Source organism: Carcharodon carcharias, chromosome 12 (assembly GCF_017639515.1).
Source record: "Carcharodon carcharias isolate sCarCar2 chromosome 12, sCarCar2.pri, whole genome shotgun sequence".
In the NCBI taxonomy this organism is placed as follows: Eukaryota; Metazoa; Chordata; class Chondrichthyes; order Lamniformes; family Lamnidae; genus Carcharodon; species Carcharodon carcharias.
This window is the reverse complement of record NC_054478.1, coordinates 128,782,641-128,806,088: the sequence shown is the minus strand read 5'-3', so window position 1 is coordinate 128,806,088 and position 23,448 is coordinate 128,782,641. Positions and strand designations below refer to the sequence as shown.

At 40.7% G+C, this 23,448-nt stretch overlaps 1 protein-coding gene across 13 annotated transcripts in view; it reads left to right on the top strand.

The window, feature by feature from the left end:
* ikzf2 (IKAROS family zinc finger 2) overlaps positions 1–22,782 on the top strand; it is a 141,983-nt gene extending 119,201 nt beyond the window's left edge. For 9 of the 13 annotated variants that reach the window (XM_041200987.1, XM_041200991.1, XM_041200992.1 and 6 more), the window contains 3 exons: positions 14,341–14,475; positions 18,746–18,877; positions 20,195–22,782. In XM_041200987.1, coding sequence (XP_041056921.1) covers positions 14,341–14,475; positions 18,746–18,877; positions 20,195–20,925 — 998 coding nt within the window. In that variant the 3' untranslated portion in view covers positions 20,926–22,782. Of the gene's footprint in view, positions 1–9,952; positions 9,971–14,340; positions 14,476–18,745; positions 18,878–20,194 lie in introns of those variants that run through there. The other 4 variants (XM_041200985.1, XM_041200989.1, XM_041200997.1 and 1 more) reach the window with 3 other exon arrangements.
* Positions 22,783–23,448: the final 666 nt, after the last annotated feature.

Here is a 23,448-nt window from a genome sequence, read left to right as displayed (position 1 = left end):
CATTTGCATGTGGAAAGATCTGTGTGGGTTTTATGAGCATAAATTAGAAAATTGCTAGTGAAAGAAAGACCTTTTTGTTGTAGTGCATGAATCTTTTAAACTTCATGACCAGTGCTGTGAGGGCTGCATTAAAAGCAAATATTTGGATATATTGTTAGGATAATCTAATACAAAACAAAAAGCAATATTATCCTTTTATAAGACCTTGGTTAGGCCTCATCTAAAATGCTGTGTTCATTTTGGTTCCCTCATATGATATAGAGACAATAGAAAAGATTCAGATGAGAGCCACTAGATTGATGTCTAATTTAATCTATGCTTATGATGGGCTTAGGGAGCTGCGTCTTTTTTATTCTGGAGAGTATAGATTTGAGGAAATCTGATTGACATCTTTAAAATAATAACAAGATTAGATTTGGTCCATGTGAATCAGCTATTTGAGTTAGATGTTTAGGGAGGACCAGGGACATGAGCATAAGCTACATCAACATTGAAATAGTTTAGAGCTTGGGAGCCTTTTGATCCTGCAGATGGTTGTTGACCATTGGACAAGTTGCAAGTTCTGCTGCAAGCTTTCAAAAGAGAGTAGGACAGGTTCCTAATTGAAGATTCCATCATAGCATATAAAAGATAGGTGAGGTGTTGGGTAATGGATCTTCTGCTCACTGTGATCATTGGAAATGTGTTTCATCACCTTTGGGAGTTAAGAGAGGAAATTCCCAGGTTTCTTTCCCCCTGAATTGGCATTGGGGTTTGCTTTGGTTTCTATGCCTCTCCCAGGAGATTATGTCGCTGCTGGTGGATGGGGAGCAAAGGGGCTTAAGTTGTAATATGATGTATAGGATGTGCTTGATGAGTGACCCGGTCTTCTCTTGCCCATCGCTTTCATTTTAGCTAATTGTGATCACATGACCTTTCAACTATGTGACATTTAAGAATCTAATTAGTCCAGGAGCAATGATGTGATTTTTTGCTTTCTGACAGTGTCATTTGCTGAAGCTGGTGATGTGACCTAACTAATTATCCTGTACTTGATTAATAGGTATGAACCAATGCTAATAAAGGCAGACCAGATTGGAGTGATATTCTCCAGATTTCAATTTCTTGAGTGATAGTTTATTGGTCCCAGGTAACCGCATGACTGATATTTATTGGTATTGAGTACTGTGTTGTCATTGATTTTTGGGGCCAGTGTGACAAATTATGGTTGGTGTGTGATATGCATTGCTCATCAGTTCCTGATAACTTTGTGGCCATAGCAAAGAATAGCAATATAATGGACTGAATGACAAAAGAATGACATCTTGAGGTAGTTTCATGGACATATCTTGGATAATAAAAAAACCTCTTTATCATTATGTTCCTGGATCATAAATGGAATGTAAATTGGGAGGGATTAATTCAACATGTCTTTAAAAATTGAGTCCATATGCAACACTACTGGATATCACCTAACCGCTATTTTATTAATATTGTAAAGAACCTATTTTTATTTTTCTTGGACTGTGGCTTTAAAAACTACCATAGCTGCCTTGAAAGACATGCTCACTGAAATAGGATGAGGAATATCTACAATGTTGCTATCCTGGAACAGAGTGTGCCTTAAAAGAACAGGATGGTGCCAGAAAGGAGTCCTAAACCAAGGGGGGAACTGCCTGACGACAGCATTTTAATGGGCTCCTGACCAGGTGACCAGGGTTTTGTGTGCTAAAAGTGCAGGGAGTACAGCTCCTAGTCTACAAAGAGGGAAGATCTGAAACCTCTTTCTCCCATGTTTGTAAGATAACAGTAATTCTGCCATGGTAGCTAGCTGGCTATTCCTCATATCTCTGTAACCTGCTTTCTCTGAGAACCCCTGTCAAGAGGAAAAGGGGAAAAATCACCAATAGGGACATTGAAAAGGAAGTTTTTCAACCAGTGAACCACAGACTGAAAGTGATAGGAGATCATCTTGTGTCATCAACAACAAATTGCATGGATAAAATCAAAATACTGCAGATGCTGGAAATCTGAAACAAAAACAAAAATACCTGAAAAAACTCAGCAGGTCTAACAGCATCTGTGGAGAGGAATACAGTTGACGTTTCGAGTCCGTATGACTCTTCTGCAAGACTCTTCTTCAAACTGCAAGGAGTTTGGAAGACATCAGTCAAAATCAACACATCTAATCTTGTGCTCCAGATTGGTGCTATTGAACTGTTTTGTCTTACCCTTAAAATCCATGTTTTGTGTGTCTTATGTGTGTTTGTGTGTATAGGGGTTTAAGAAGGAGTAGAGTTTAAGTTACAGAGTTAGAGATTAGCAGTTCATATTTCTTTCTTTTGCCACTAGTTAAAGACAATTTGTTCAATAAACAGTTATTTACTTATTAAGTTTACAAACCTGGTGCTTGAGTTTCATTAACCTAAATTAAACAGGTAGAATTGGGGCAATCTGGTGGATTGGTGAAACTTTTCACATTTGTCGCAGCTCAAGGAACAGTGCAGCTTAATATTACAACGCTCTGTCCCTAGTGATTCATGACAATATTATGATATGTCAATAATTAAAACAGTTCAAAAGAGAGTCCTGCTTTATTACTGCAGTGAATGATTTTATTCCTCTGGATGTATGATATAAAATGTTAAAATGGTGGATACAGACTTCCCTAGTGACTCTGTTGCTATGAGGGTTAACAATAAATCATAACTAAAGGGAGGCAGTGGCTTAGTGGTATTGTCACTAGACTAGTAATCCAGAAACCCAGGGTAATGCTCTGGGAACTTGCGTTAAAATCCTACCATGGTAGATGGTGAAATTTGCTTTCAATAAAAATCTGGAATTAAAAGTCTAATGATGACCATGAAACCATTGCCGATTGTTTTAAAAACCCATCTGATTCACTAATGCCCCTTAAGGAAGGAAGCCTGGCCCACATGTGACTCCAGACCCACAGCAATGTAGTTGACTCTTAAATGCCCTCTGAAATGGCCTAGCAAGCCACTGAGTTGTATCATTTTTAAAAATTCATTCACGGGATGTCATTCATGGGATGTGGGCTTCGCTGGCTGGGCCAGCATTTATCGCCCATCCCTAGTTGCCCTTGAGAAGGTGGTGATGAACTGCCTTCTTCAACCGCTGCAGTCCATGTGGTGTAGGTACACCCACAGTGTTGTTAGAAAGGGAGCTCCAGGATTTTGAGCCAGCGACAGTGAAGGAACGGTGATATATCCCCAAGTCAAGATGGTGAATGACTTGGAGGGTAACTTCTAGGTGGTCGTGTTCCCATCTATCTGCCGCCCTTGTCCTTCCAGATGCTAATGGCCGAGGGTTTGGAAAGTGCTGTCTGAGGAGCCTTGCTGAATTCCTGCAGTTCATCTTGTAGATGGTACACATTGCTGCTACTGTGCCGGTGCTTGAGGGAGTGAATGTTTGTGGATGTGGTGCGAATCAAGCGGACTGCTTTGTCAGAGATGGTGTCCAGCTTCTTCAATGTTGTGGAAGCTGCACTTATCCAGGCAAGTGGGGAGTATTCCATCACACTTCTGACTTGTGCCTTGTAGATGGTGGATACCTCAGGAGGTGAGTTACTCATCGCACGATTCCTAACCTCTGACCTGCTCTTGTAGCCACAGTATTTATACGGCTAGTCCAGTTCAGTTTCTGGTCAATGGTAACCCCCAGGATTTTGATAGTGGAGGATTCAGTGATGGTAATGCCATTGAACATCAAGGGGCGATGGTTGGATTCTCTCTTGTTGGAGATGGTCATTGCCTGACACTTGTGTGGCGCAAATGTTACTTGCCACTTTTCAGCCCAAGCCTGGATATTGTCCAGGGGAATAAATTTCCCATTGGCGAGGCGGGGCAAGGCCCGCTCGCTGATGCATAAAATGACGCACAGTGACGTCGGGAGGGCATCCCGACGTCACCGCGCGATATTCAGTTTTTCAGTTCAATGGGTGCGCAGCCAAGTCAGCTGCGCGTCTGTCAAATTGTCAAAGGCTTATTAAGGCCATTTAAAACCTAATTAATTCAATTCAATGAGCTGCCCGTCCAACCTTTAGCGGTTCAAGAGGCAGCTCGTCACCACCTTCTCAAGAGCAATTAGGGATGGGTAATAAATGCTGGCCTAGCCAGTGACTCTTGGTAGGGAATTAGCAAGTAGGACCTCAAAAGTGGACCTCCAGATTACTCCCAGTGCCAGACACTAGTGGGCATAGAAATAAGAGGTTAGAGCAGATGTGTGACTGGAGAGATAGTGCAAGAGGGAGGGCTTTAGATTCTTGGTGCATTGGGACCAGTTCTGGGGGAGGTGGGACCTGTACAAGCCGGATGTACACCTCAACAAAGCTGGGATAAATACTCTTGCGTGGAGGTTTGCTTGTACTGTTGGGCAGGGTTTAAACTAGTTTGTCAGGGGGGTGGGAACCTGAGGGTGAATACAGATTGGTCAAGATCAGAAATGGAAATGGAAGGCAAAAGTTTAGTGAATCTGGAAGGCAGAGGTAGCAAAGGCTACAAAATAAAAAAAAGAATTTTGCAGTGCTCAAGGTATATACTTCAGTGCAAGGACTATAGCAAAAAAAGCAGACAAGCTGAGGGCACTGATGAAAACTTGGCAGCTATGATATCATAACTGTTACAGAAACATGGCTTAAAGAGGCACAGGAAGCTCAATGTTCCTGGTTACATGATTTTCAGATGAGATAGAGAGGGGGATAAAAAAGGAGGGGCATAGCAATTTTGGACAAAGAAACAATTGCAGCAGTGAGGAGGTATGCTTTGTTAGAAGGATCATTAAATGATGTCATATGGATTGAACAAAGCAATAAAAGGGGCAGTTTGGGAGTGTACTATAGACTGCCAAACAGTCAGAGGGAGATAGAAGAGCAAATATGTAGGCAAATTTCTGAGAAGTGCAAAAACAATGGGCAGAATTTTGCCTTTGATGGGCAGGCAGGCCCCACCAGCTCAGCAGCAGGCGGGCAGCCGATCGCCACCGCTGAAACAGGCCCCACCACCATTTTAAGTGGGCGAGCCAGTTAAGGCCCGCCCAGCGGGCCGCCCGACAGGAAGCCCTGTGCGCTTCCTGTGCAGGGGGGATTCCCCAACTGTCAGAGTGCAATATTTCGTGCATGTACGCGAAAGAGCGCACATCTCCCTGAGACACATCTCCCTGAGACTAGGTGCTGTCTCAGGAAGATCAGTGAAAGGTTTATAAAGTTCAAAAACAGAAAAATTAAAAAATTATTAACATGTCCCCGTCATGTGACAATGTCACATGAGATGGGACATGTTAATAAAAAGCACAGAAACTTTATTAAACGTTTTTAAAACAGACATGAAACCTCATCCTGCCGGTGGATGAGGTTTCATATTTTTTCAGAAGCCCACCGGGGCTCCTGGCCAACCCTAAGGTTGGACGGGCAGGGCCTTTAATTGGTTTCACTACCCTGTCAATGGCCTCAATTGGCCATTGACAGGTCGGCGGGCAGACAGCTGATTTCGCTGTCCCCCCGCCTTCCTGAATATTTAACTGGGGCGGGATGACGTCGGGGGTTCCCCCTGACGTCATCCCACGTCATTTTCGCGTTGGCAAATGGGCCCCACCCACAGCTCACCAGCGAAAAATTCTGCCCAATAGGGCAGTAATAGTAAGGGATTTTAACTACCCCAGTATTAACTGGGATAGTTTTAGTGTGAAAGGAATGGAAGGAACAGAATTCTTGAGGTGCATTCAAGAGAACTTTTTTAGCCAGCATGTAGCAAGAGAGGGTGCGGTTTTATGAAATGAAGCCAGGCAGGTAGAATGAGTGGCAGTGGGAGAGCATTCTGGTGGTAGTAATCATAATTCAGTTAGTTTAACATAATTATGGAAAAGGACAATGGTAGAACAGGAGTTAAAGTTCTAAATTGAGGTAAGACCAATTTCACTAAGCTGAGGAGTGATTTAACAAAAGCGGACTGGAAACAGCTACTTGGAAGGTAAATTAATGTTGGTGCAGTGGAAGCCATTCAAAGGGGTTCATGTTCCCATGAAGAAAAAGGGTGGCACAGCCAAATCTAGAGTCCTTTGGATGCCAACGAGCATACAAGGTAAGATAAGGCAGAAAAGGAGAGTCTAGAAAGTGCAGAGGTGACATCATAAAAGTAATTAAGAAAGCAAAGAGAGGGCATGAAAAAATATTGGCAAATAAAATTATGGAGAACCAAAAGATGTTTTATCAATACCATAGGAGTATGAGGATAACTAAGGAAAGACCAAAAAGGTAAGAAGATGTGGGTATGGTTCTTAATGACTATTTTGCGTCTGTCCCAATAAAAGAGAGGATGATGCAGACAATATAGTTAAGGAGAGGAGTGTGGAATTTTGGATGTGATAAACATAGGGAGAGAGGAAGTATTGAGGGGATTAGCATCCTTGCAAGTGTATAAGTCATCAGGGCCAATGAAATGAACCCCAGGCTGTTAACAGAAGCCAGGGTGGAAATAGTGGATGCGCTGACCATCATTTTCCAATCCTCACTGTATGCAGGTGTGGTGCTGAAGGATTGGAGGACTGCTAACGTTGAACCTTTGTTTAAAAATGGAGCGAGGGATGGACCGAACAATTACAGCCCAGTCAGTCTAAACTCGGTAGTGGGCAAATTATTGGAATCAATTCTGAGAGACAGGATAAACTGTCATTTAGAAAGGCATGGTGTAATCAAGGGCAGTCAGCATGGATTTGTTAAGGGGGGATCATATCTGACTAACTTGATTGAATTTTTTGAGGAGGTAACCAAGAGGATTGCTGAGGGCAGTGCAGTTGATGTGGTTTATATGGATTACATGGATTTTAGCAAGGTTTTTGACAAGGTCCCACTTGGCAGACTGTTCAAAAAAAAAGCCCGGGGATCCAGGGGAATGCAGCAAGCTAGATACAAAACTAGCTCAGTGGCAGGAAACAAATGGCAAAATTTTCTGCCTGCTGGATGGGTGGGCCCAACCCAATCTCTGGTGGATGGGCGGCTGGTCCCCACAGGAGAAGTGGGCCCTGCCACCATTTTACGTTGGACCGCCCAGCGTGATGTCCAGCGAGAAGCATTATGCACTTCCTGGTGCGAGTGAGGGGGGGAGGGGGGGTGGGGGGTGGGATTCCCCAAAAGCGAGAGTGCGCTCTTTCACGCAAGCGCACAGAAGAGCACGAATCTCCCTGAGACTAAGTGCTGCCAATTGAAGCCATTGGCAGCATTATTAAAACAATTAAAGGACCTGCCCGTCCAACCTTAAGGCTGGTGGGCAGGCCAGGAGACCCGACAGGGAATAGAAAAAACATGAAACCTCATCCACCGGCGGGATGAGGTTTCATGTCTGTTTAAAAAAAATGTAATAAAGTTTTTGTGAAATTTATTAACATGTCCCATCTCATGTGACATTGTCACATGAGGGGGATATGTTAAGGATTTTTTTTTCTATTTTTAATGTTTGTACAACTTTGAGCAGTCTCCCTGCGACAGCACTTAGATGTGTGCTCTTTTGTGCGCATGCACGAAAGAGCACACTCTCGCATTTGGGGAATCTGCCTCCCCCCACCCCCCCTCCCCCCCGCCCGCACAGGAAGCGCATAGCTTAATTGGCCCGCCTACTTAAAATGGCAGCGGAGCCTGCTTCTCCGCCGGGTATCGGCTCCCCGCCTGCCGGAGATTGGGTTGGACCCGCCCACCCGATAGGTAGGAAATTCTGCCCAATGAATGGGAGGATACTGAGAGATGTAGAGGAAGTGAGGGACCTTGGAGTGCATGTCCACAGATCCCTGAAGGTAACAGGACAGGTCAATAAGGTGGTTAAGAAGGCATACAAAATACTTTACTCGCTGAGGCATAAAATATAAGAGCAGGACCTCTTATGCTGGAGCTATATGAAACAATCATTAGGCCACAACTTGAGAACTGTGTGCAGTTCTGGTCCCCTCATTACAAAAAAGATATAATTGCACTGAGGAGGGTACAGAGAAGATTTACAAAGATGTTGCCAGGCCTGGAAAATTGCAGCAATGAGAAATGATTGGACAGACTGGGGTTGTTTTCCTTGGAACAAAAGAAGCTGATGGGAGATTTGATTAAGTTGTACAAGGTTATGAGGGGCCTGGATAGAGTGGATAGGAAGGACCTGTTTTCCCTTAGCGGAGAGATCAGTGACTTAGGGGGCATAGATTTAAAGTGATTGTTAGAAGGATTAGAGGACAGATGAGCAAAATATTTTCACCAAGAGGGTGGTAGGTGTCTGGGACTCGGTGCCTGTATCTGAATATGCACCTGAAATCCCAGAACCTCCAGGTTAAGGACCAAGTGCTAGAAAATGGGATTAGTCTGGGCGGCTTGTTTTTTGGCCAGTGCAGATATGATGGACAGAGTGGCCTCCTTCAGGGCTGTAAATTTTTCTACATTTGCTGAACTTTCAAAATACCTGAAAGGGATGAATGTGCAGGGATATAGGGAGAGGGTGGAGGAGTGGCAGTATGCGAATTGTTCCTTAGGAGAACCAACACAGACATGATGTGCCAAATGGTGTTCTCCTTTGTTGTAATGATTCTATGGGGAGGATTTTTCCCTCATCGGGCGGGCTCGGTGGGGTTGGGCAGTCGAGAAACTGACCGCTGCCCGCGATTGGGGCCAGAACGCGATTTCATATTGGCAGGCCAATTAAGGTCTGCACAGCGCGAAATGCAAGTTGCAGCGCTGCCTGTGTGTGGCGGTGGGGGGAGGAGGGCAAGCGTGAACTTCACACATGTGCACGGATGCATGTTGGCTGCCTCAGGGAGATAAAAATTTTTCAAAATAAAAAATAAAAATTTAAAAAATTTTATAAAACATGTCCCTTCATGTGACTCTATCACATGAGGAGGGACATGTTATTAATTAAATTTTAAAATTTTGATTTTATTTTTATTTGCTGTTGGAAACATCATCCCGTCCGTAGATGAGATTTCCTAAAAATGCTGAGACTGCTTGGCCATTTCGCCTGTTCGCCAACCGTAAGGTTGGACGGGCAGCGAAAAATTTCTATCAATAAACATTTTAATGGCCTTTTTTAGTTGCCGGCAGGGGCGCTGCCAACTCTGGCACATGTCTGCCAACCGAAATATTGCGCAAGTGCGCAGTGACATCAGGATGCTTGCCCCTCATCATCTCGTGTCATTTTATGCTCAGTCGGGTTGGGTGCGCACCCGCTCGCCAAGCCAAAAATTTTCGCCTATGACTTTATGATGCTCCATTAAATGCAGTGACAGTGAGGAAAATAAAATAAGATTTTGTAACATTCCTGTAGCGTGGTCAAGCATTACTTGTTCCCACGTAAGGATTTCAGGGCAATTGCCCGGGCTGCTCTAACTTCTGTTGGGCAATTGCCCTACAATGGGAATCATCCAAAATTTAAATTGCAAACTTCAGACACCATTGGTTACCCAGAAAAGGTTAGAAGAATTAAAACCATTTCTAACTTCCGGGTAACTATAGTACTGACCCGCCCTGACTCCTGATGGGACTCCTCCCCACCCCTGATGCTTCAAGAGCAACCCTGACTACCCTCCCTGTCCCCCTTGACTGGCCTCTCCACACCTGCCTGCTCCCTCCCCACAACTACCGTCCCCAAACCCCCCCACTGGCCAACCCCCACAGACCATCGGACCTACCCCTGCCCGTTGACCACCCCCCACTTCCTGACCACCCTATCCCCCACCTCCCTGACTTACCCTACCTATGCGCCACCTTACCCCACCTCCCAATCCTACCCAACTTGCCTTATACACTTACCTTCTCCCTGGCTTCTCAAAGTGGCTGGACCTTTAAACCTACTTGCTTTACAGCAGCTAGTGCCGTAAAAGGAGGCGTGACTTACCTCCGATTCAGCTGCCCTTGACACCAGGCCTCGGGAACCTGCTACACTGCACCATTCTCAACCGGCTCGAGTTGGAAGGTGGGCCAAGAAACGTGCAGCTCTATTTCAGTGTGAGTAACTAGGCGCGGACTGGCAGTCCAACTGTGATTGCCACTCCACATAAGTTATGGCCCAATAAATATTGCATTTGCAGCCTTCCAAACACAATCAACCTGGCTTTCAGATTCAGTTCTCTTTGCCGATTGAATTAAGTAAGTCTGGAGATTTGTAAGGGCTGTTTTTAGAGAAGTTGTTTCATTGGTGGATGAATCATTAATTAGAACACAATCTGTTTGTATCAGTAACTTGAGATATATATATAAATAAATGAATACATGAATATAAACTTTACACATGGCCTCACGGTCAGAAATTTCCCCCCTGTTGCGGGGTGGGGTGGGGGGGTGGTTGTGCGGGGGCAGGTGGGGGTGGGCGCGAACCTGATTGGCGTCCCCGATCGGGGATGCGCTGCCATTTTATGTGGACGGGGCCAATTAAGTCCCGCCCAGCGCAACGCTCGCCTAGAAGCGTTGAGCGCTCCCTGTGCGGGCGGGGTGGGGGGGTGTATTCCCTGAGAGGTTCCCCTGTGCCCTTTCGCGCTTGTATGCGAAAGAGCGCAAAGATCTCCCCAAGGCACAGAGGTGCCTCAGGGAGATTTGTTTCAGTGTTAAAGTTTTAAATAAAGGTTTTTAACACTTTTAAAACATGTCCCCTCAGGTGACACTATCACATGAGCTGGGACATGTCAAAGAATAAATGTATAAATTTTTATTAGGTTTTAAAACACTTCATGAAACCTCATCCCGCCCATGGATGAGGTGTCATGAAAAACGCGAAGGCCACCTGGGCTCTTTGCCTGCCTGCCAAACTTAAGGTTGGACCGGCAGCTCATTAAATTTAATTAATTAGGTTTTAAATGGCCTTAATAGGCTTTTGACAGTTTGGCGGGTGTGCAGCTGAGTCAGCTGCGTGCCTGGCAAACTGAAAATCTAAATGACGCGCAGTGACGTTGCCTTTCCGACATCACCCTGCGTCATTTTATACTTTGCCCCCCCACCGCCCTCATTGACAGGAAAATCCTTCCTCAAGACCCTATACAGCCCATGAGGACCAAAATCTTGGATACCTCTGCCTAATTTTATTTGATAATACAATCTATAATTATATATTCATATGGTGTGAGCTGAGCCTTATTAAAGTGAAGCTGCCAAGTTAACAGCCAGTTTGTATCCTGTCTCACATAGTTTCCAAAATGCAAGTTTGAGGATTGTCCTTATAATCAGGCACTGTCGCTACATGTTATGTATTTTCGTTACATGCAGACCTAGTTAGTACTACATCATAATTTAAATCAAATTGCTTCTAATATTCTAAAGTCACTATATTTCTTCCATATTATTTTATTGTTAGCTTTGTTGACATTTACTTTGTAGAACCAGGTTTGAAAGTTACCTTTTCAACTTTATTGCACCAAACCTGAAGGTAATTTTAATGTTTTCTTTCCTAACGTGCATGATTGCATTAATTACAGCACTATTTTGATGCTACTATTTTTTTCTGGTGTAATATCCTTTATGTCAGAGGCAATCATAGCCCTGTTAAATTTACATTAATTTGTGGCTTTTATACTTTGTGATATTTAAATCATTTTTATTCATGCAAGCACAACTCACAACAGTAAATTATTTTTAGTTTCTACATTTGCATTGTCCCAGAGCCTTTCTAAATCAGTTGTACAGCACTGAATTGATGTTCTGTTGATCTGCAGTTAATCCAGGCTGCTACTATTTGCAGAATTTAACTCTTTTATGTCATATAGGAAATATTAAATGAGTAGGTGTTCACTTAGCATGAATTTAGACACATTAGTATCTGTTTTGCCATGAAGGGAAATTCATTGTTAAAACCATTGTTCCTACACTAAAACCAATGAGAAACACACCCTTAATTTGCAACAAACTCCATTAAGTATGTAGTCCTGAGTTTTTTGATGTCATTAAATACTTCTGCCCCTTCAACCATTTTGTTCCAGGTAACCAAAAGTTTTCAACAGCATAGCTGGGTAGCTATGGCAGTAAAACTCTTTTGGATAAGATCTACACCCAAATCCAAATCCTAATTCCAGCCTAAACCATTCTTACTGTTATTCTTCAATGTGTTATGCTGGTTCTTGCCCATGTAAATATAAAGAAGCCTAATGGTGAATTGCTTTGTCTACTATTAGATAGGGAGGGAGTAAACTAGCAAGAGACCTGTCCTGTTCTGCATTTTGTCTATCAATGCAGAGCAGAATTGAGAATGCATATGCAAATATTCATATATCCAGATTGTCCCAGTTGATGGGAGACTGAATAAACCCAAGCTTAAAACATTTTTTAACATCATTATCTAAGTGCATGTTTTCACTCTGCTATGTATTGAACTGTCATGTTGTACAATAACTGAGCTAAATGTTGTCATAATCTTGTTACATGCCCAACCCTTTCCTTAGGCCAATATAGGGCAGGACCTTCCCCCCCAGGTTGGGGGTGGGGGGCGTGCTGGAGCGGACGGGTTCCCGATCGTCACTCCCAGTTGGGGGCGCACCGCCATTTTATGTCGGCGGTCCAATTAAGGCCCGCCCAGCGTGATGTCCACCAGGAAATACTATGCGCTCCCTGTGCGGCTGGGGGGGACTCCCTGAGCCTCGAGTGCATTGTTTCACGCATGCACGCGAAAGAGCGCACAGGTCTCCCTGAGCAGAGTGCTGCATTAGGGAGATCGGCTCAGGTTTGAAAGTTGATTAAAGATGAGAAAAAAAATACTGACGTGTCCACTAATGTGCCACTGTCACATAAGCTGGGACATGTCAATTCCTTTTATTTAGACATTTCAGAAAAATTTTAATACCCTCATGAAACCTCATCCTGCCCATGGATGAGGTTTTATGTTTTTTCAGAAGCCTGCCTGGGCTCCCGGCCTGCCCACCAACCTTAAGGTTGGACGGACAGGTCCATTGATTGCCTCAATTATTTTATTAATGGCTTTAAGTGGCCGTTGGCAGGTTGGCGGGCGCACAGCCAACTCGGCTCCGCACGCGTCGACCTGAAAATGTAACTGACGTTGGGTGACGTTGGGATGCCCGCCTGACATCACCCCGTGTCATTTTACACATCGGCAAGCCGGCCCTGGCCCCCACTCGCTGACTGTAAGATGCAGCCCGTAGTGTTTTTAATGAAAAAGTCAATAAAAATATATATCTTTTTACAGATTAATTTACTGATTCATGGAAAATAGTCTAAAATTATTCAAAATATTTCCATGAATAGCTGATGTTTCAAACTTTTGAATATCAAATAGGAACTAAAAAGCTCACTTCTTTTGAGAAAATCTTAGATATCACAATCTGCACAAACAGAAAATTTGATTTGCCCTGACATATTTTTTATTTCTTACAAGGGCCCATAAGCAAGATTTTCAGCTTTTGCAGGGAAAATGAATGGAATGCTGGAATGTAATCCCTAAAATATTGATGAAAATTCCAGTATTCTATACAATAAAAACAGATGCTGACTTGTTCAGTGGCCATATGGTCATATTGTAAAGAGACATTTTAAGTGTAAAGTTATAATAATTAAACTTGTATTTTAAAGATAGTTTTATAATTTTAGTAAAAATTCCAGAATGCTACAAAATAAAATCAGAATTTGTCTTATGCAGTCACCATGAATATGTAGCCCATTCTCTCATCTGATGAAGTAAAGGAAATACAAAACTGTTGTACATAATTTATTATGAAAAGGTTTAGAAAATGAATAAGAAAACTTTCATTCTTCATGAAACAATGGAACTGCCTTAAATTTATTTGTAATTGCTTTAATGTTTAAAAAAAGCACAAATATTTAAAATATCAATGCACTAGACTTTCGTCATTTGTTCCTGTAATTAAAAAAAGTTTTGAAATGCAACAGGTCTGCATTTTTAACCACTCCAAAGTGCTTATAGTTTGAAAAAGCTTTATTAACCCAACTTCTGTGTAGTTTCAGGAACAATAAATATGGGTAATGGAACCAGAAAACTCTGTAGCTTTTCTTTCCCTGAACCCCACCCTGCCAAACAAGACCGCCCCACCACTCAACCACAGCATAGTAAGAACTTAACAGATGACATAAAGGCAAAGTTAATCAGTAAAGTACTCAATGATAACACATAATTCAATTTAATTCTGGTGGCTTTCCCATTGCACGTGTTTTTGTAATGGTTTCAAAAAAGATGAGTCAGTAGCACTCAACTGCTTCTGTACATATTTTGCTGCGAACTATAGGTTAAACTTACGTGTTGCCTTTGATTCATGCTTTATGAAACTTATGGTGCACAGTTTCCTTTTAAACACCTTTATTGCTTATTGAAAATGATTGATATAAATAACGATGATGTAACTTGAATACAATTCCTTCCACAGTGGGCAAGCCTCACAAGTGCAACTACTGTGGTAGAAGCTACAAACAGCGCAGTTCACTGGAGGAGCATAAAGAGCGCTGTCACAACTACCAGCAGAATGCCGGCATGGAGACTACACAGCCCATGAATCACCAGGGTGGGTGGGATGACGTGAAGGAGTTCCAGTTTGTAGTGACTCCTCAATAGTTTTACCTTGAAGCTCTATCTTTTCTATCTTGATAGTATTTACAGTTTTAGATATTACTCAGTATGTTTTCTATAATACCCAGAATGGCCAGCCAACGCAATTAGTTTTTATTATCAAAGCTACTACTATTAAAAGGAAATAGTAAAACAGAGGCATCCTGACGTGGGCATAGTGTTACTTCACATACTATATTTTCCTACTACACATAGTGTTATGATTGAATATTAATGTGAAAAAGTGACTGTATTATCTTTTCAGATTTTCCAATTAGTGCTTTCACACCCAAATATTTCCATTCTGGCAATAATGTTTATTCAGACATTTCCAAAAGAAATATTCAATTCCAGTAATTGATTGCTGACAGTTACTGTATGCGTTCTTCCAAGATGGAGATAAATTCAATATTAGACACATTCAGAGAAGAAGATCAGACTATCTCTTTTAATCCAGCTGTCAAAAGCTTGTGCTGACGGTAACATACTGAATGCTTTTTTTGAATTGGTTTCACACTTGTTAAATGGAAAACCTGAAATAGAAAATGCATTAAAAATGAGTCCACAGTATGATCAAATTTAATAGACATATTAAAACAGCTGTCAATTTGCTGATTCCAGATTTTCCTCTCAAGTTCCTGATTCATTTAGCAAATTACAATTAAGAAAGTATTTCTTGAGGAATCTTATTTTGTGGATCATTAGTAGTCAGATTATAGATCACAATTAGTAGCCAGCTTCCAAGAAAGCTTAAGAGATGGGCAGTTATTATTTTATCATTTAGCCCATGTTAAATTTAGTTAAACGTTTTTAGTAACATTTTCTGAAAAGTTCTGCTTTAAATTTTGAGTCTTGCAGTATTTTCATATAACCTCTGTTTCAGTCACAAATTCTGTAAAAATTACTACAATAAATGTTGTGCTTTGCACTTCAAATCTTTTTAAAAAGTAAGTTAGATGATTACATGAAGGAGAAAACAACAGAAGTTTAAGCTGATAAGGTTAGATGAAGGAGGGTGGGAGAAGACTCATGTAGAGCACAAAGATTAACATAGACCAACTTGGCCGAGTGCAACGCTCCTAATTTTTTGAGTGTGTGAGGATGGTTTATTTAAGTGAATGGCCCCTTCAAATTTTTTTGTGAGGCTGCGCTCTCGTGGTAATTTAAAGGGGCCGACTAGTGCACACCTGCGCGAGTATTTCGGATAGCATGCAGTTTACAGGGAACATTGGCTAAGTGACCTGCTTCTGTGCTGTAAATCCTGTGTAACTTGATGTAAAATTGTTAGATAATGTACTAGAAACAGCTATGGTCTTATTAAAATTAAGGGAAAGTTTTTTTTAAAGATGATTTAGGATTAATTTTCCATTTTTTAAAACTTACTCCAGTTCGGGGTTATACTTTTGTTCACCATTCTGTGCTAGTATGACTGCAGGGTTGTTGATTATTCCAGGTACCCCGCTTCATAATTTTCACAATTCATTCAGAAGCCAAGTCTTCTCTGCACTCCCCCTCTACCTAAGAAAAATGGTGAGACTAAGCCACTTGGCAATTAGTGCATCATTTCACCCTTGCACAATATAAACCCTGAACCGAAGTTTTCTTTTAATTTTCCATCTTCCACCTTTTTTAATATCTTCTTTTCTTCCCTGTGACACATTCTATTACTGGAAAAAGGATCAGCCAAACGAGCTTCTCTCATGGATCCAGCAACGCCACATTAGGAAGAGGGAGACAGAGAGGGCTGCTAGGAAATACAACAGTGACTCAGTTGACACTTTCAAATTTTTCCATCAATTCCTGTCAAGAGACACTGAGCAGAATTTCCATTCATGGAGGAGGGTGGGCTGACAATTTTCCACTATCGTTAAGCATGCCTGCCTCCTGTTACAGTCCTGCCTCCGGGCCATTTTTGCTCAGGCAGGATCGGGGGGTGGATATCAGCCTACAAGTAGCAGGTAGCCCATTAGGCTAATTAAAGGGCCTAATAAGGCTACACTGCAGACACCACCTAGAATTTTCCCGTCCACATGTGGGACCCCACTGAGGCAAAAACACAGCAGAGAAGTTGAGGCGGCCTCCCGGCAGCAGACTGAGATGCTCCACCCTTCTAGGAGAAAACTGCTCACCCCGCCTCCCCCACACCCCCCCTCCCCTCAGCCCCACTGCAAGTCTCATAACCATAGGACTACAGCTGCAGCCAGTAGCCCTCCAGAATGACGGCATAGCAGCTGCAGCCTTTTTAAATTAATAAATGTATATAGGCTCTTCAGAGAGCGCCACCATCTTGAGGAAATGCACTTGACGTCATGGTCCTGACCCCAAAATGAAAATTCAACCCAGTAAGCCTCTGCATAGCATTTTCCTCGCTCAGAAACAAACTGCAAGGAATTGCAAGCATTTGAATTTTTATTTCAGAAAATCCTGATAATACAACTAATAGAAATAGTGGGACCACTCAGCAGGAATCTTCTTTTTCACCTCAGTCAGCAAAAGACTAATGAAATTAATGAAACAATCCATTAAAATTTTCTGCTGTTGGTGGTTTGAGCTTGGATAGATTGCTCCAATCTGTCTGCCATTACAAAGATTAGTGCTGTCATTTCTCAGCCAAACTGTGTGTAGGGGAATGCCCCAAAATTTGCGGAACAGGCCAGCTGACCCATATTCATGTTCTGTTGGACTCATAACCTGATGCATAGATCAACATTTAGATTTGGAGTTATGGGGGAGCCCCTAGTTCTATTTGCCCACTTTTCAGGCTGAGAAGCTTTATAATATGAGTAAAAGGGCAAAATGCATGATATTATGTGAGAAAACAGTTGATACAGTGGGTGTTAATGATAAATGAACAAATAAAAACAATAGCCACTCGGCTAATTGTGTTCCGAATGTATTTATAAGTGAACCCATAAAATACGTTAAGTTCTCCCTCTCACAATAAAAGTTGTAACTCACTTCCATTTGTAATCATACATAATTTAGGTGCCTTTCAAACTTTTTAACAGAAGAACTCCTATCCTGCAACAACACTAGTGTTATTTCCTAGTTTTTTTGCATGCTTTTTTAAATTCAGTAAAGCAACTGAGATCTCTCTACCATGTTAAGATTCTTGCTCTTGTTTTAAAAGAAATAAGTAAAACACATCAGCTAATATCAAACCATTTTAAGTCTCCCTGCATTGGGAAACAAAAATGAAAAATCCAATCTGTAATATAATCATTGTATCCTAATAAAAAATGAACTTCTGTGTTAATCAGCTTGAAATGACCCTTATCAAAATAATTAGCAGGAGACATTCCTAATTTACAGTTGTTTACTGATTAGTAAGGATCAGTTCTGTACAGTTTTTCGTCTCGGTGCTCAATTAATTTCTTAATTTTCTAATCCTTATTAATGCATTTAATTTGCACCAATTAATATTGATTATTATTAATAACATAAAGTTGCCAAACTCAAATGCAAGATAGCACTATGTGTAAATTTATTTTTGCTGAAATGAATTTTTTCAGGATTAAACATTAGCAGAATCAGTGTGATAAATGTTTGGAACCAACAGTGTCCTTTACTAGTATAGACATAGAACATGGATTTGGTCTTTTCCAATCAAGGATTAAAATATATATTCATCTGATAAATATAATAAAGGAAGCAGAAAGGTCTTAGCTGTCTTTAGGAGGCAGCAATATCCTTTGTCAGTTACAATGTAGAACATAGTTCCAGTTAAATCTGCAAACATTGTGGGTGTGCCTGTCAGCAAATTAAATTTCAGTCAAAAAACTATGTTTCATTTACTTTTCCAGTAATAATATAATTTCATTTCACATGGCGAGGGGCATAAATAATCATTTAGTGTTGCCCTAAATTTCCAAATCTTAGTTTACATGTAAAATTTCTGGCAAGCTTCAATACAGTTAAGCAGAAAACACCACTTTTACACTTTATATTGTTTCAAAGAACATACATTAATGATTGAAGCGTGTTCTCGAAACCTTACGTTTTCAGTGCTCCTGGAATTTGAGTCATTCTGTTTATTTGAAACACAACCGATACATTAGTGATGAAATTTTTTGTAAGAACATCATTTGATAAACTAATCACTGGGTTTCTAAAATATTCTGCACTTTATACGTTAATTTTATATTATGATGTAAACGATATATTTGAAAATGAAAAATTTTGTAGAATGGTGTGCTCACATTTTGAATGTTCTCTATTCTGTGCAGCAGATGAATACAAGGAACAGGATTCAGTGGCAGACCACATTTCTCTGATGTCGTTTGACAGACCTGCAGTCATAGAGAGGCTATCAAGCAATGTAGGAAAGCGTAAAAGCTCCACACCTCAAAAATTTGTTGGTGAGATTTGCCATCTTTCTTTATTATTGGGCATTACATTATTATTAATAATCAGTTGCCTTTTCAAAGTTAACCTTTTCAAAAGGATATGTGAAAGGGGAACTGAAGAGAGAATAGAGAATAGATCTTGCTGCAAAATGCTATTTGATTGGATTGTATTGTTTGCTGAATATTAGTATTTAAACAAATATTAGTACTTCATTCACGTAATTGGTATTCTTCACTATTACATAAAAATTAACTAGCTGAGCTGTCATGGTTTTACTGACAGGTAATTTGGGATTTGGAACATAGCTGTGATGTTTGGCTGCTAAAATGGAGCTGTGCTTAGCTTGACTTATATCCTTAAAACCAGATACAGATGTTGCTGTGGCCATCGTCAGTTCTGAAGAAGTCACATTCAACTTAAAATGTTAGCTCTGTTTCTCTCTCCGCAGATGCTGCCTGAGTATTTTCTGTTTTTATTATAGGAGAGAGAACAGACCTCTTTGGAAACAGTCACAGGATAAGCCATCAACTTTATCTGTAGAGTGATTTAAGAGGAAACTAGATAACCACTGACATAAGTTTTGTGGGAGACTATGTGATGGGAATTTTTGAACAGCATGGTGCCAGACTATGCCAAGGCTTTGTGGACATGGTGTTCAAGATTGCACTTTCAGAAGTGCATAACATAGGCAGCAAAACCATCAGTGAAAAATGATTAAGCAGTAAGTCAGACTGGTTATCATAGATTTAACTAGACGTGTCAATGTGAGGGGTAAATTGCTAGTTAACCACAGATTTCCATAACTTTGGAAAATGCAGATGTTAGGACTGTAGGCATAGAAGAGTGAGAGGAATTAACTTTCTTAAGGACTAGGTGACCATAAGCAAATGTTCAGAAGAAAATAGAGTAAGAGAAGTTGAATGGATGCCATGGGACAGGAATGCATTTGGAAACATACATCACGAGGGGTTGAGATAGTGGGAAGAAGGCCAAAACCAATCCTTTTCCTGTACCAAAAACAAAAGCCAAACCCTAATGTCACCTTCAAGCCTGTGCTGCCATCCAATTAGATCAATCTGTATCTTAACTGCATGTACATTCAAATGATCCATGCAAGTTACATTTACAATGTTAGTGTGTTGCTTGTCATTTTGAATTTTAGTAGTGTAGTCCAACATTGAATGTAGTAATTCCTAATTCTTCTTTGACTAAACCAATAATAAATATTTTAAAATTGCTCGATAAAATGTGTGAAAATCAAACTATCTGAATGGTTGAGTGTGTCATATGTAAGGATTAGCTCACTTACTTACAATGTCTTTTTCTAGGTGAAAAGTTCATGCATTTGAATTATCCAGACATCAGTTATAACATGAGCTTGAACTACGAGAAAGAGGCAGAGTTCATGCATTCACACATGATGGATCAAGCCATCAATAACGCAATTACATACCTTGGAGCTGAATCCCTCAGACCTCTGATGCAGCATCAACCCAGCACAATGGCCGAAGGAGTTCCAGTTATGAATGCTGTCTATTCTCAGGTATACCATCCAAGCAGGCTTGAAAGGCCAAGCAGTAGGGAAATAGCAGAAAGCCACGAAAATACAGTGGATGGCCCCATTTCTCTTATAAGAGCAAAAAATCAGACAGCAGAAAGAGGAATATCTCCTAGTAACAGCTGTTTAGATTCTACTGACACAGAAAGCAGCCATGATGATCGAAGTGGTCAACAATATCCTGGAATCCCAGCCTTAACACCTCGGAACAAGCAAAGTCCTGCCTACACAAAGGAGGAATCAAAGGCTCTGGAACCAACAAAGGTTTTGTCTCATACCTCTAAAGAGATATACAGGGTCTTCAGTGGAGAGGGCGAGCAGATTAGAGCTTTCAATTGTGAGCACTGTCGTGTGCTGTTTCTAGACCATGTCATGTACACCATTCACATGGGCTGCCATGGTTTCAGAGACCCATTTGAGTGCAACATCTGTGGCTACAGAAGCCAGGATCGATATGAATTTTCATCGCACATTGTTCGTGGAGAACATACATTCCACTAGGCTCTGAGCTTTAGGACAGTGATGAAGAACTGTATTTGGACACCCACATTGACATAACTGAAAGGCAGATGTGGCCTGATGACAGAAGATTTGCCTTGTTTTTACTATCCATGGACCAAGAATATACTGTAGTGAGTATATTCCACTCATTTGCAGTAATGTGATTTTTCACTCATATATGACATTGTGGGAATTAAAATTAGCCCTTAGTTTATGAAAATGAGCTGTCAGTCATGTCATCTGAAGAATGTTGTATCATTCAACCCGGTTCTTGCGTAGGTGCAGCTGTGACAAGCTAATGAACGACTCATATGTAGAATTACAGTGAAGAAAAGAATGGTGTAGGTTCAAGGGTGAACCACGTCTTAAACTTCCTCAACTTCTAAATGGAGTCAGAGTAAAAGATTAATACTCTTTTCTGCGCAGCAGTCATTCAGAATTAATATCTTTGTCCACTTCAGACACTCGAATTAACCAAGAGAAGGTCCACGAGAATAAAAGCAAGCACTTGTTGGTTAATTTTTATACTTTTCAATGTTGATCAAAATAAGTGAAAAGGAATGTCTTATCTTTTAAGTCTTTGAACATGTGTAAAATTGGAGAAAAATTTAATTATTAGGTGATGCCATCGCTATTTTGTTATGAGGCAAAACACATTTAATCACAGGCTCAGTATTAATCCACTGATGGTGCTCCTTTTTGACTATCACAGTCTTAACCTGTTGAGTCCTTAACTACATTTTCTTATAAAGAGATGAATGATACAGTTCCAGTCAGATGACACGCCTGACAACCTGTTTCATGGCACTTGCTCCCTGGATAAAAATTACCTCTCACACTTAGATTGCTTGTTGAAGGGGGGATCAAAATTAGAACCCAAACTATGCACTTACTGGAAATTTTCATAAAGTACTGGAGACTATTGTTAATTTCTGAACATATAGCAACAAGGGAAGGATGTATTAAAACTCTGAAACTGTGATCATTCAACTGATTGTGAAGCACTGTCAGTTCTTAACCAGACTCACTTCCTGTTTCATGTAGCATTTTCTAATCTGGAACAAATGACCCTGTTCTAAATCTTCGGGCTTTTTTGTTGCTGAAGCATTAGGTATAAGCTGTTTACATATTTTTGTACTAAAGTGTAGTTTTATACATGAAAATGCTTGAAAAATAAAAGGTACATTAGCTTTGTAGTGCATTTGCTACTGGAATCGGGTAACTGGAACCTCTTCCTTGGTTTGTTTAATGGTGGCAACATATGCTTTTTTTTGCATAAAACTCTGGATGTACATTTTCCTTATAACATACCTTTGTAAGACGACTGAAACTTTAAACTTTTATGCAATTATTTAGAAAGTTTCAGCATCGACAACTATAGTATGTTTTAAATCTTTTAAAATGCTTTAAAAATTTAAAATAAAACTACTTTATTCCAATGTCAGGCGTTGGCAGCAGCTATTTGTAGCCTAAATTTAATTCTAATGACTTTTCCTCTCAAGTCCTTGTCACTCAGTGGTATAAGCATCATAAGAGTCTGCAACAGACTCTCCAAACTTGAACCGGTTATGCTATACAGGTGAATGCAGTTTTCAAGTGCAATACTCCCTTTTTTTCTTGGACTGTATAATGTATTTTCTCAATTTAGGAAATAGTTTATGTAAAATGTTTTTGAAATACATTAACTGATTCTTAAGAGTGTATTGAAAATCCCTGTTACTGTGACCTAAATAACATGGCTTGTAAAAAAAAACAAAGTTGCAGATTCTTTGTTAATATTTTTTTAGGGAAAACTACTGTAAGGTTTGTACTGTCTGAGTGCACAAATACTGAAATAAATTTAGGGAACCTCAGGAATGAATTCTGTGTGTGTCCAGTTGTTTCACTCAGTGCCATTACGAAACTTCACATGAAAGATGCAACTTAGTGAGGCTTTATACGAAGTTTATATGAATCTAACAATTTTCTTATTCATTATCCACAAAAGAAAGCGTCATCCAAGCACTTCAGAATCACAAGTATAATTTGTTCTCTCAATGCCAGATTTATTTTACACTTAAAGCAATTTTCTTTTAATTACATTATACTACAACAATATGAGAGTAATGGAAGTTAGAAACTCTCATGTCTAAAAAGCCCTTGAGGCTGGGGGTCAATTGAAAATGTAAAAACTGAACTATATAGACTTGTTTGATGAGGATATTAAGGGTTACAAATTCAAGGTGGGTAGCTGGAGTTATGATACAGATCAACCATAATCTAATTGAATGCCAGAGCAGCTGAATGGCCTACTCCTGTCCCTATGGCTGGGATTTTCCATGCACGCTGGCGTCAGGTGTGTTCAGTGGCATGAGAGAACAATATGCACAATTGGTTTCACGACGGCGTGAAACCCGTTCGCAATCACCTACTCAGCCCACCGATGGTAGGCCGCGTTCTCCACCACCAGACTTCAGGAACATCATCGTAATACATCAGCATATCATTATTAGGCCTGCCCGCCGGAACCAACCCCCCAACTGG